The 14,819-nt window shown below is 33.9% G+C and overlaps 2 protein-coding genes across 3 annotated transcripts in view; both read right to left on the reverse strand.

Moving 5' to 3' along the window:
- LOC124645778 (solute carrier organic anion transporter family member 74D-like) overlaps positions 1 to 9,949 on the reverse strand; it is a 49,722-nt gene extending 39,773 nt beyond the window's left edge. Inside the window, exon 1 of the mRNA XM_047185672.1 lies at positions 9,560 to 9,949. The gene's annotated coding sequence lies outside the window, so the exon portion shown is untranslated. The remainder of the gene's footprint in view (positions 1 to 9,559) is intronic.
- Positions 9,950 to 10,495: 546 nt separating this feature from the next.
- Positions 10,496 to 14,086, reverse strand: LOC124633059 (deoxynucleoside kinase-like). Of its 2 annotated transcripts, none has more exons than XM_047168161.1 (5): positions 13,980 to 14,086; positions 13,369 to 13,550; positions 12,450 to 12,702; positions 11,475 to 11,629; positions 10,496 to 11,074 (listed from the first exon to the last, which is right to left on the reverse strand). In XM_047168161.1, exons 2-5 carry the CDS (start codon positions 13,525 to 13,527, stop codon positions 10,895 to 10,897), a joined length of 747 nt encoding a protein of 248 aa, XP_047024117.1. In that variant the 5' UTR covers positions 13,528 to 13,550; positions 13,980 to 14,086; the 3' UTR covers positions 10,496 to 10,894. The 2 variants fall into 2 exon arrangements, with proteins under 2 accessions (XP_047024117.1, XP_047024112.1); XM_047168156.1 differs by lacking the exon at positions 13,980 to 14,086 and adding an exon at positions 13,742 to 13,907.
- Positions 14,087 to 14,819: the final 733 nt, after the last annotated feature.

Raw genomic sequence — 14,819 nt, forward strand, 5'->3', positions numbered from 1 at the left:
TGATTTGGTCGATGTAGAAACATATCTCTACAAATCAGAAACAAATTGTTTCTATCCAGAAAAAAATATGTTGTTATGTTGATGACTTAGTGTTCTTGCGCAAAAAAAAATATAATTCAACTTTTTTTACATATTGAGATTATTATGTAAATAACAGACGAAACATAGATGTCATGCCCTCATTAGTTTTTCGAGGATTATAATGTTCGGCTGAGTACAAAGACCGAACATTTTTTTTACTTTTTTCTTCTATCGTAAGCTATTAAGCCCAGTGCCTACCATTTAAAATCCATAACATCCATTATAACACCCTAATTTTTTGTAAGTTCCCTAAAAGCAAGAATAAAGCCAGACAAATGTTCATGATAGAGGCGAGAACAATATACCAAATCATAAAAAAAAAACTGACGTAAATTTTTACCTTCTTCAGCTACCATAATTATTAAAACCTTCATTAAAGCCACTTCTTTAATGAACACAAATCATTACAAGAACAAATAATTCTTCTACAAAAAAGAACCATAAAACAGCTTAGTGCCTCTTTGAATAAATTAATTCGCCTACCGCATTACTAATAGCAATTAGTCTCATTTATGTTCAAGACTCAAATAAGTAACCAGGCATTCCAAATTTATTCATGCATAATCGCAACCGCATACCAAAAGCATAATTCTTTAAATCCACACGAAACAAGGCAAATGAATCGATTCAACTCGATTACAATTATTAGCTAGTTCTCGATAATTAACTACGATGAATCGTGAATGGTCTAATTCAAATTTTCAGAATCTCAGCCAAAGGCGTGTTAATCGATTGCGAATCAATTAGTCCATTTTAAGAATACTAATTTGAACACGCTACTTAAATAGTATAAAAAAAGATAAAAGGATTATACAGATTATTACCTATTTATCTTTCATATCTAGACAGATCTGATGATTATGAGCTATTAAATTGAAATATAACTGTGATAATAATACATGTGAAACAAGACTCAGAAGCAAGCACTTTACACTAGAAACCCTACCGTGATTTGGAGAGCACGTAAAGCTGCGCCCGATCTCTCTGTGGTCGTGTCGGATTGCAGTCCCATCGGATTATGGGAATGAGAAATAGGGGATGCAACTATGCCTGCACACAGAGTTCCGTGTCAAAATAAACTACTCTTCATTATAAACTGAGATAGTTTTGATAGTGTAATTTTGCCTATTTTGGTTATGTACTAAGAAATGATAAGTACGTACAAAGAATTGCAACTGATGAAGAAAATAAAGAGTGACCTCCCCACTCAGAGTCATTTAATGGTTACTTAAGCCATTCCTTAGTGAAGGATTTGTATGACATTCCGTCACTAAGGAGTGACTTAAGTAATTATTAAATGTCTCTGAGTGGGGAGGTGTGAAGAGTTAGAAGACGCAAGACATCGTGGAGCATCCAATAGTGAACAAGTATTGGAGATCTATTTCGCTTATCACACGATAGAAATAATGTCGCTCCAGTAGTGGATACCAGAAGAAGAAGAAGTCTTAGTGTATCCTACAGTCGTCTCACAACTTTCACTGTAATAATAGTATCCCGTAACCAAACCAATGGGAGATTAGCGTCAAAGTTCCTAGTCAATCAATTAAGTATGTACAATTGTAGAAATTCCTGAGCACTTGGTGCAATGCTCACCGACCTACATCAACACTTGTTAGCTAGCAGAACTAGGTAATTAAGATCAATATCTTTTATATTCCGTTTAGCAACGATCCTTTATAGCAATGTACTTATTTAAAATAACATATGTTTGCCGCCAACTACAGGACTAGGAGTTATAAACTTTTAAAGCTAGCCATAGCGGCCGAAACTCACCGGTATCGTTTGGCATACCTTTCCAGGAATAAGTGTCAAATAATAATTAAATATTTGAATTAGCAAACGGTCGCTAGCGCTACATTCAACTGCAAATTAAATCTGCAAAGAATCGATATAGCAAAAGGAACGGCTTAAGGATCAATCAGAGAGACCCCAAAAAACCGCTCCCTCTGGAATTCCTTAAAAGGCATTTCGAATCCTTCATTCAATGTACAATTTTTGCTTAACTATCATATTTCATGGATGATACAACCCAAACATTTTTTGCTTTAAATTTTTCATAGCAGCCATGCCTAATGGTAATGATAAGGCAGGAACGTTGAAAGCAGGACTTGCAACCCCAGTCTAGCCGGATGTTCCATTTATCAGAACATGCGAGGACCATTAGATAAATAGATTTTAGTAGTCACGGCAGCAGCAAAAAATTGTTTCCGACTCAGAAAAGTATGGAATGCAGATAGCCAGAAATATTAACGTTTACGGAGATAGTCACGCTAATCGATATGTTTTTGTCATAGCCATGTCATTCTGGTTAAAATAACTATTCTTCATTCCCAAATTGAAACTTAATTACTAAAAGCACTTAGTCACCAGTCAAAAATAACTACAATTTTTCACTGAATAAATTAGGATCATGCAAATTACTTATGTATAAGTAGCCGTTTAGCCGCGGTTTCACCTGCTTCTCTTGGAAACTAGGTACTGCCTATAGTTGCAAAACTTCTGAAAAATTCTGAATAATTCCGGAATACTTCTGGGAAAGTTTCTTCAAATCAGAATTATTCAAAATGAATTTAATTAATTCTTTTTTTGAGAAAGGATTCATACCCCGCAATTGAATGTTTCCGCCGAATATTTCGCCTGAATGTGTGTGCTTGATGATGGTTTGATGCGACGTGTACACACAAAACTTAATATTATACCTACCGCTCACAGTACAACGAAATATAATAATTTTATAACTTCCAACTTGAAATATTCCCAAATTAAATATCTCGAAATATTATTCTATAATATTCCCAAAGTTTCGGAATTTTTCGGAATACTTCCGAAGTATTCGACGGGAATGATTCGGAATTTTTCCCGCCAGCATCTATAGTATTGCCCGTACTGGGATAAAATATAGCTTATGTTACTCGAGAAGAGAGTAGCGTTCCAACAGTAAAATCATTTTCAAGTATAGATGGAAAGCTTTACCGTTACAGGTCAGAGCACAAACCTTGAATTTCACAAAAACAAGCGACGATCAATAAGATCTAGCACACGGTAAATATTAAACGGTAAAAGGGTATCTACATACATTTTCATTCACTTTTTCCCGTTCGTTTTTCACAAGAAATCCATTTCCATTTCATAAAGTTAATTTGTTATTTTCCTTGGCGTGAAACAAATGTGATCTTTCAGATCACGTTATACACGTGGTCGTGTCCTATTTGACTTTTTTATCCGTATTCATGTTAAAGATTAGGAAAGAGCGAACATTGTATAATATTTACATAGTAAAAAGTATTTTTAGTAGAGGAAGGGTGCGTTTCTTTAAAATATGCGTACGCTAGTGAGAATTTCCCTATTCATCATCATCTCAGCCATAGGACGTCCACAGCTGAACATCGGCCTCCCCCTTAGATCTCCACAGATACCTGTTGGAGGCGACCTGCATCCAGCGTCTTCCGGCGACCTTTATAAGGTTGTCCTTGTTGGTGGACGTCCTACGCTGCGCTTGCTAGTCCGTGGTCTCCACTCCAGCACTTTTCGACCCCATCGGCCATCCGCTCTGCGAGCAATACGACCAGCCCATTGCCACTTCAACTTGCTAATCCGGTGGGCTATATCAGTATTTCCTTATTACAAAACTTTAATTATCGACACCAGACTGGGAAGCAACCATAATGGCAATACACTTGATTTTTGTAAACATTTTCCAGAATCATGGACTTTAGATGCACTATCATCATTGTATGACGTAATTATATCTAGAATTCCAGATTAGATGGTTTGTGTAATTCTATTGAGGTATTACAGATTATTTCTTTGATTGGGCAATTATTAACGATATTTCATAATTCAGTTAAGCCTAAATCCTGCTTATCATCATGAGAATTGTTTTAATTTATGGTATGTGAACGTAGATAAAACGCGTGTTACAATTGTAATCATTGTTGAATTTTGTTTTTTTTATAGATCGACATGTGCAAACATCGAACAGGTTTTTGTTTTTTTAATACTTTCAATTCTTTCTTCAATAAAATGTGCCATATCCAAATTGACCCCTTATTTTATATAGTTTTGGGACACCATATCCAAATTGCCCCTTATTTTCCTCATCGTCACTTTGAACTTTTTATCTCAAGCCAAAACTGGATCAAAACTGGTTATGGGCATGTTGAAAGTGCTCACAATGATTGTTCCTTTTTTTACAAAAACACCTCTCAGACGTCCTTCTTCCAAAAAAAGTGTGTTTGGCTTTCGAGGGGGAAAAAATGTCCTCATGTGGTCGACAGCTCACTTTAAAACCTGCCTGCTTGTTGTACAATACAAAACGTTAATAGCAAACAACATTAAAAAGCAATTTAGAAGGACTTCTAAATTTCCAGCGAGTACTACGAGGGACTAGCGATAAATAAATAAAAAAAATTACTATCTCCAACGGAATGTTAAACACAGTTCCAAACCAAATGCTCATTGACAAGATAACTTTTTGGGTTAGATATTTCTTGGTTATATCTCAAGATCATAAATAGTGCTTGACCAAACTTATGAATATTGCAGGCATAATTCCACATGGAAAAAGACGTCTCCGAGGCAGGAACATTTCCATAATGATAGCTAAATTGGCCACCATATACCACCATTATGGTATATATCTAATGCGCTCGTCTAGCAAATTCTGTCACATCAAGAGCCAGTATTTTCTTAAGTTATGAAATTTCTTTAAAATCAAACATGACTATTCATTCGGAACTATTCGATAAACCTTAAAACGATGCCTAAAGCACTGATAAAAAAGATAATTTCGATGTTATAAAGGAACCGTCGAATACTCGTCACTGACTGTACAAACAATCTGATGAAAACAGATATGGAGTGCATTTACACCGATAAAATTTAACACACATAGATAAAAATACCCAACTAAAGATACCTAATTGAATCATCGATTCTTTACTACTGAATGTGACAGACTGCCTTAGTAGATAATAATTATTAAATTATAGCCTTTATATTGCAATTAAAGATACCAGGAGTCTGGCATTTTGATTTATGCGAAGACCCGAAGACCTTTATGGGTGGTTTTCCTCAATTCGCTGTCTAAGAACAACAAATTCATTAGGTAGTCTTCTGAGAATCGAGCAGCATTTATTAAATATCATGTTATTGACACGGCTATCGAAGTTACTTTGTTTACTGTTTCTGGAGAAAAAATAATTATTTTATGCCTCCCAAGCTATCAATGAGTTCGTAAGAAATACCTAATTGCACTGGTCTTTTAGGTACGACCGAGTATTCACAAGTTAGGAGCCTATGAGAATTGAGAATTTGAACAAGCGATCAAGCGATCGAATAGTGTCTCAAATTGAGACATAACAAAGTATTTTCTAGAAGCTTCGAAACACCCAAATTAGGCGAAACCACGTAACGATAACCGAATAGTAACAAATGCAACGTCCGTCAAATGATTTAGTCTCCGGACACAAAACTTGATTGAGATAAATTGACATTATACAAATTGTAAATGACGAATTGATCACCCTTCGTGAGAGATTGTCTTTGTGTTCAATCGGCCATATTGTCGTTGATTGGTAGAAGTGGTTCTACCAACCTGTGGCTATGTCGGCGAGGGCAATGTCAAAGGCAGGATCGAACACTAGACATGCAACGTCCTCGTGATTTGCAATTACATATCTTGTGTGACATTGTAACTAATTAGACGACAGAAGAAGACCCCTATCTAGCAGCATGTCTAGAGATAAATAGAAAGATATTTTACATCAGTTTACCATTTAGTTGGTGTTCGTTGTTCAGTTAATGGGTCTGATCCTTATCCCGGATTCAGGCAGCTACTGTCTGCTTTTACCAGATTCAGAGAGGCTATCAAGACATTTATTTATTTGTAGTTGAGATGCTAACAAAAATCGTATCGAGTTGTTACCTATAATTTTAAAAGTTACTTCTTCGTCGCGTAATCTGGATTCAATTGATAAAATTATTTTTTTTGAGAGTTTAATAACTAGCATTTTTCTGGGACGAGATATATTTCTTGCTTTCTTGATGAAAGTTACTACATTGAGCGAACTATTTTTAATTTAAATCGGATTTTCCCATTGTCCTTTATATTCGAAAACCCTAACATACTCACCTTACACTTTTGGCTCGCACATAATAAATCGTAAGTAATCACGACTACCTTGCAGTCTCCACAATATAATTATTGATGTTGTTTGTAAAACTACCAAGGTGATCGAATCCTCTCTCTTCGTGGGTCGTGCATTGTTTATGTGTGATCCCTTCCCAGTGATCTTACGACCAGTGTTCTGGATCGTGGGAAATATTCACGAATAATTAACTGAAGATGCAAGCTTTGTTATCCTTAACCTCTACATATAAGCAAAAATTAAGTCAAATCACGAGTTGCGCCAAGTGACTTGCCAAATCACTATAGTTCGGCCATTCAGAGAATGCGTTCCTGACACGTCGCGATTGAACTGACGACGTAACTACATTCATTGATTATTGATATAATAATGTTGTTTTAATGCTCCTCAATTGTTAAAACGGTAAACAACCAGCAAAAATATTTTTATCGTAACTGCAACGCCATTGCAAAGTTACGTCGTCAGTTCAATCGCGACGTGTCAGGAACGCATTCTCTGAATGGCCGAACTATAGGTACTTTAGTTGCGCTTTTTCGCTAGGCATTTGGTATTCAACCTTCGCAGAGCAACATGAAATCGCAGTAAAAATTGTGTAATTCTTTCTTTTGATTTTAAATCTTGATCATCACACCCTCTATCAAGATGTAACCGTGGGGAGAAGGTCCTGCCGAATCTATTTGAAGAATCCAGAGGATTTCAGTTTTTATGAATTAACTCTGTTGATCAGTTATCGATGCTTTTTCGTTTTAATAGAGCAAACGTTTTTTTTTTTTTTTTTGTATTAACTAAGTATTTTATCAGCATCTGTGTCAGCCAATACGTCTAAATTCGTAATAGAGGAATGACAGCGGCGAATTACGTTCAATTTTGTTAGATTAGCTAGGAAATGAACGCATGCTCGGGTACAATGGGTCGGTAGGTACCAGTGGTGTCATGAATGCACTCTATATATTTTCAGAAACATCTAGAAAGACCTACCTATATTGGGAAGACAAATCACTTGACGATCTAATAAGAACCAGATAAGTTTGTGGTATGCGTCTTTGGTTGCGCAATAAAATTTATTTTCTTTCTTTCAGATCCCTATAGGTATATCCTGTGATAGTCGTCTTGATTTTATTGTAAGTAGCAGGAGCTTTTCAGGTGAAATATCAATATCTCGCAAACCATACCGTATCACATTGATGTCAAAGTAATTTCGACAGCCAATTCCGCACTCACAAACCATGAAGTTAAGGGCTCTCAATGCCCAAACATCTCAAGCATACGACATAAACCAACGCATGCATAATTAATGACGAAAATTCTCAATAAATGACAACTTTACGCTTTCTGCGTGTACTAGAGGAAAGTGAAAAAGTGGGCGAGTTGAATGAGGTAATATTAGTGCGTTAAACTAGCGCCGCTCACCGGCCGCGCTCACTTTCGTTCACTGATATAACCAGTCTAACTGCCACAACTTGATACTGCCATTATATAGTGAATTCTTGCTATTGATTCGTATCCAATTAGTCTCTAATGGGACTTAAATACTTGCAAGCTTAATTTTAATAGTCAGGTATTAAAAGCTCCTAATATCTGACTGTTACAAAATTAAACTGCAATTTTTAAAATAGGATTATTTTTCACATGCGTTTAAAATTATACAAATCAAAATTGTTCTGTATGTGGATTTAAGTTGCCTTTTCTATTACCCACATAGATTTTCACTTTTCAGTAACACATAACAGGATTACAAAGGGATATGAACTCTACGGTGAGGTCAATTCGGAACAAGCGAAAATATATTCCTCAGTACTAGGACATCCCCATAAGCCATTGTTAAAGCCTTTATAATAATAAATATTTATATCTAGATATAAACAAGGATAAATTAAATTTTCATGCAAACCTGTGAAACAAGTAAGCAAAAAAATCATATCAGTACATACAAGTACAAAGTATTAAAATCACTCAAATATGCTGAATAATCGTGATAAATATACAAGGGTATGATATAAAACATGAAGTATTTCGGGCATGCATGACTCGGCAAAATTTAATGTTCGACTGGATTAATTTCCTACTAACCTATTTTTTACATTTACTAGCTATCAGATATATACAACATGTAACGTAATTAATGCACACCCTCAAACACCCCAATTAGAATATTATGTTATAATCATAATACATACACTGAATTTTTAATTTAACATGTATATGCATTGTTATTTACTAAATTAGTTATACCAATTCCTGGAGAACTTTTTGGTCATACTACTACGCACGCAAATATCGCGCCGCGCGCCGCTCGACTCGACACAACATAACGAAACTACGGAAAAAGCTGACAATACACGAAGTCTTATTACTTTGAGTTACGGTCTATTTCAATTTGTTTTGACTGTACAGGGTTAATATGACAATAATTTCCGTAGTTTTAATTATTTTTGGGGAAAAAAATTACCTATATTAAAAATAATATAAATCGATTCAGTAAACGTTTCTGAACTAATTTCAGGATGTGCGTTAATTAAGTTACATGTTGTATATATGTAATCATATCCTATTTAGCATATGTATATCAGAGATTTTTGTAGCTACCTACCAAATTTAAAATAATTAAAAATTATTTATACATATATTTTATTTCTTTAATATTACTCACATTATTCACTACCAGCTATTTGCTCTTATATACATGTACCCAATATTTTAATCATTTAAATCATAATTATATTTATTATATATCATTTAGTCTTCTACTCAATTGGAACTATGATAATGGTATCTCCGGTAGCCTCAGGTTAATAACACATTATTCTATGCATTTAAAAAGTAAAAATGTAGATACATGTTGTTGTAAAGAATATTTTTTATTATTATTTTTAGACAATATAATATTTACTGTATTAAAATAATGACTAGTAACATGCAATGGGAATCGCAGGCATATAATTTGTTGTATTACTTTCTTTTTATTTTTCAGCATTAAATTGAATAAATATTAAGGTATGTGTAATAAACAGCTGGCACAAGTACTTTTGCTGTATGCACCTGAGTATTTATAAGTATTACTCTTAAGTATTAAAATAGCATCCACCTATTATACTGGCTAGTGTATTAGGCTCTAAAATATTAAGAGACAAATATTTTTTCATGAAAGTTGCGATATAAACACAATGATTGCTTCATAACTATAATTCAGTACTACTGATAACCACCTATTCCTTCCCCAATAATATTATAACTACACCAAATATTGCTAATATAACTTGTTTAAACATGTTCTTTACTAAGAACAAATAGCAATACCGGTACAAGAAATAAATAAATGAAGGACTTACCTTACAACGCCGTGTTGTACAGCTTCGCAGTAAACAATCGCATTACTTTTACTTTCATGCGTTAGCGCGCTCGCGATCCAAACTTGACACCGATTTTACTATCAGCCACAATATTACCGCGCCAATTACTACAGTAACACCAACAATAAACCCAGAATTGTATAAAATATTGATAAAATACGATGCCTGTTCCAAATTAGAGGATACCACTTCGCTAATGACCGAATTAAATATTAATTCGTTGCCGCAACAAGAACTCATTACAAATTATAACTATAAACAATTGCACTTAATAAAGTAATAGAAATTATGCCTAAATAATTCGTCTATTTAAAATTTGACCTAAATTAAATATTTTTTAATTCGGCATGTAAGTAAACACCTGACAATGACACAATAATAAATTTGACAAGCACAAAAGTGGTGTTGCTAGTAAAGTCTGTACAAAATCTTCTACTAAAGTATTATTCTACCATTTTCCAACAAATCCAGGGAACAGGAAACACGCAAACACGGGGAAAGAAATTCAACGAAAGACCACAAGCTAGGTATTGATTTTATCAATTTTGCTGTTAACTTATTTCTATATAGGCACACGCTACATTCGTAAAAAAGTTGATGTTCGACCATACACGGCATAGACGTGTTACAGGCAAATTTTTGATACCACTGCACTGGAACTCTGGTAACATGTAAAAAATTATTATATCTTTGAAATATTCCGAAATCCATGGTGGAAGTGGTGAAAGTATACGGACCCAATAAGGCCAATCTATCATAAGCCAACCCTATGCTTTACAGGTCCAAAATTCTTCAACTGAGCGATAAACGGTGATTCAAAATATTCGTAGGACGTAAACCGAAAGGAGAAAAAGCTCCTGAGCTCCTCTAGTCCTTTTTGGCCTCAATTAAATCAGGTATAATAAAAGACACAACTTAAAAAAATTATAATTTATATTGACAAAACCTATCATAGATACAGTGATTTCACTAACATTGTACAGTAAATTAAAGGAAATAATAAATGCGTGAAAATACATAAAAGAAACCCTTAACAATAGATAGGTACATAATTAAAAAGTCAAGCAAATTATTAATATTATTACAGTATAAATAATTAGACACTGGTCAGGATATCAAAGTTTACCTTTGAATTAAAGCAAAGACACCCAATGAAGGTCAATCACTTCTGTGACAATTTGTCACAACAATAAATTATTTTAGGTGGTCCTATCATTAATAAACTTACAAACTAAGAAATACTAAGGTCATAAAAACTATAAGGAAATAAGTCAAATTAAATTAATCGTTTTAAAAGTAAAATAGTAGCTAAGATTATAATATTCTTCTTTGAGGTACTATGTGTATTGGAGAAGTTGTGATGGGTTTCTTTGGGCTGAGTTTATTTGGTGAATTCATCACCACGTCAACAGCTTTTCTTAATATTTGGTGCTCACTCTTTTTGTACTCTTCTGTTATTTGAGACAGATCCAAGTCAGCATCTAACACTAAAACCTAAAATTAATAATGAAGATTAATATAAACACTTTTAATAAATATACAATGAGAGGTACACCAAAGGTGTGATACATACTAATAAATTGCATTACTGCAAGCATTTAACATGTCATACAATGAAAAAATCTACACATACAATTAGGCCTTTTATGCTCTTATCAGAAAAATATAGTTCAGCAAATCCAAGAACAAAGAACTCTAATCATAATGCATACTCTTTTCTTAATGACCTCATTGTACTGGCATGCATTAAAGAGGAAGTTTAAAAAGGTTACTATAAATAATGTATTTACTATGTAAGTGTACCTACCCGGCCCCAACATAGTTGAGTAACAGCTAAGCTGATGATTTTACAATAGTTATATGATGGAAATATTTGCTTGATCATGATACTTACAGGGGCAGGACATTCAGCATGTTCTCTATTAATAAGCCAGTCTTCATGTAATTTGTGTAGTTCCTCTATGTAGGACAGTGGCACACACTGCTCCTCTGACCTGGCCCTTTTCTTTATCCTCTCATAGACTACTGAGGGAGTAGTCTTCAGGTATACTGAGAAAAACAGAATAATATATTTACAGCCATTCCCAATATTCTATTTATTTATTTGCTAACTCCAACATACAAGTATATCAAATCCTTATCTCCGGGAAGCAAAACCACATAGAGATAAAATTTTGGGAACTGCTGTTAATAGACTTTTTGACAATCCTACAATACATACAAAATTTGAATGAGAAATTAGTGTATGTATGTAGCAGATGGTTATGGTTTTCTAACCTTCAATATGGTTTATATATATTTTGTATATAGTATTTTATTTTTAGTTTTGTATAAAGATAAGTAGTTTAAGTTTGTATATATGTATAGTGTGTACATTGTATAAAATATAATTAAGTTACCTATTAAATAAATATTTACCCCATATGGTATTGTACCATTTTTTTTAGTTAGATCATGGTGAATTCATTTACATATGTTGATTTTTCTTTCAATCATACTTAATTGAAAAGGATTACATCATGTATCTATTTAACATCACTTAACAGAAACACTTATGATTCTAATCTGTTATTGCAATTGTGTCTGGTCACATTGCATGCAAGTATAAACCACTTTCATTGAGCCTGTTATTCATTATCATACCTAGATAACTAGATTACCTTACATAGAATGACTAATAATAGTGATACTGCAACTGAGTACAAGTTGCAACCTGTCTGTATTATCATAACAATAACAACTTGAGAGCAAATGCTATGAAGGACATTCTGGAAGCCACAATTAATTTAATAATAGTGTTCTCTAGTCATCTCTCTTCCACTCCCACATGTACCATTCTCTTATGCCATAATAAAACCTAAATACTTACCAATCAGATCAGCATCAATATGAATCTGATTCATAATGAATCTGAACCATTCGTCTAGGACGGCAAACTCAGCTGGATGTAACGTCCCACTCCTCATCATGTGCTCTACGAAGCAGTACCGAGCGCTGTACAGCGAACGTTCCATCAACTTGACCGGTGTAGGAGTGGGCTTGCGATGCATGTCCAACATTGTGAGAGACACGTAAGATTGAAATGTCATCGCCCATTTGGATGGCTCCTTGTACATTAGGTCCTGGAAATAGAATCATCATAGAGAATTTTTATGGGCATGTTTCTCTTTGGGGCTTTTTCAATTTTTTTTTAGTTATTTATCATTTAAGTAGGTAAGTTGCAGAATATAGGTCAGTAATGTAATTTTTTTTATAATATTGTACATGGACTATAATACTATAATAAAATAAGTTATTTCCTATCCTGCAGAGGAAGAAATATACTGAAAGGATAGTGAAATAGGTCATCTTAGGGGTTGATTTTATAAAAGCCTTTGTATATTGGGCTTTAAAAATCCTATAAATTATCCTTTCATAATAGAGTAATAGTATTAACTGATTTGAATTTCTTGATGACAGTCTGGCTGTGTACAATGCAACTTTTGCTGACTGCATTATTTTGAGATACCTAAGTATTGTTTATTTTCCGGACTAGACATGGGCTTATGTTGATTCATTACTTTCTGAATAAATGAGTAATAAGTGCACATTAGTAATACTCAACCCAGGGCTTGGGGCTTATAAATAGTATCATGTAGTGAGTTGTGAAATCCTGACCCTGTAACCTTTGACATACTAAAGGCAGTAGTTGGTTCTATTGATTCTGGCTAGGTTAGTGAGCCTTCACTCTTGGGACCACACTTCACTGGGACCTCACAATGGTTTGTTTAATAAAGTTGACCACTTACCAGTAGGTTCCATCCCTTCAAGTTCCTCCATTCTTCAACAGGCTCCGTCAATAACGTGATGTCTTCAAATCTACGAAAATGTTCCAAAAATGTTGTTTTGCCGCTGCCAATATTTCCCTCGACGAATACAGTAAACGGCTTGGTATTCATTGTGTTCATTTTGTGATAGGACCTTACGTGATCTACAGCAAAAAAAAATTGATGATGTTATATAAACAATGAGGAGTTGATGACTCGTCACTAGCCCAAAACGCGTTCCTTTTCCTCCTATCGTTAGCTGATTTCCCGCCTAAATTGCCCCAATATATGCATCCAAAAATAAACAGTGCGCGCGAACATAACCTGTCAAATAAAAAATAGTAAGTACAAATACCTTTAATTCTAACTAACTGACTGACAAAGAACCTTCGCATTGCCACCACTCATTAAATCCTAAAATTAAATTGTATGTATTGCTGATTATTCGTTGCGCGACACAAAATACTAAAGACATTGAGAGAAAAATAGAAAATATCGATAGATTTTATACGGATGTTGTTATTACCATAGAGTATTATTGGGCACAGATAACTATCAAGAGTCTATTCCTAAACTTAGTCATTCACACTTACTTTGAAATCCGGTTGAGGCATACAAAATTACTTTTCGGCAATGATTATCTTGCTTACTGCACGTAGTTTAATATTTTTTTAATGTATGCCCCATGTGAACGTATATAAATGGAGCTTGCAGTTCGATGAGCAGTAATATATAGTGACAGCGTACACCTACTGAAATTAACCACTTCTCAGTCTCCCACAAGTAGATACTTATGATAACAGCCTCTACAATATTTTAATCAAGAGTTTTATTTTGAACTTAAAAGCCCAGGGCGTTAAGTGCAGTGTTACGCTGGATACAGAATATCGGACGTAATTTAATGTGTGTGGGGCGTGGCTACAGGTGCTACTTGGTTACTAAATAATCTACATATAGTAAAATGTGGCAGAGATGAGAATGTTAATATTGTAGGTATTCAAACTTCTGGTATTCTTGAAAGCCTTTATTAATAGTTAAAGAAATACAATCACATTTTGTTAGGAATTATAACATTGTTCTCCCTAGTTTTTACATCATGACAATTCACACCACAGTCATTCTTTTTTTTCATAGACTAACAACCCTACATTTTTTAAATGTCATAGACCAGGGGCTGGTCACTGCCGTACTTGACTAGATTTCGGTAAAAAATTTAGAAAAGCGCCATCTGCAATCCTCTTCCTAAAGTATTTAATATCTTCAAGTGATAATAGATGGCTCTTTAATCAAAAATTAACTTCCATAAAATATCACTAAAATTATTGAAATCTAAAAATTATTTTATATATTAGTATTACGTAGGAAATCTATCAATTATTTTTATTAAATCTGTACACTATTTTATATACATAAATTATTTTTCTATAATTATT

The sequence above is a fragment of the Helicoverpa zea genome, chromosome 1 (assembly GCF_022581195.2).
Source record: "Helicoverpa zea isolate HzStark_Cry1AcR chromosome 1, ilHelZeax1.1, whole genome shotgun sequence".
NCBI classification, from domain to species: domain Eukaryota; kingdom Metazoa; phylum Arthropoda; class Insecta; order Lepidoptera; family Noctuidae; genus Helicoverpa; species Helicoverpa zea.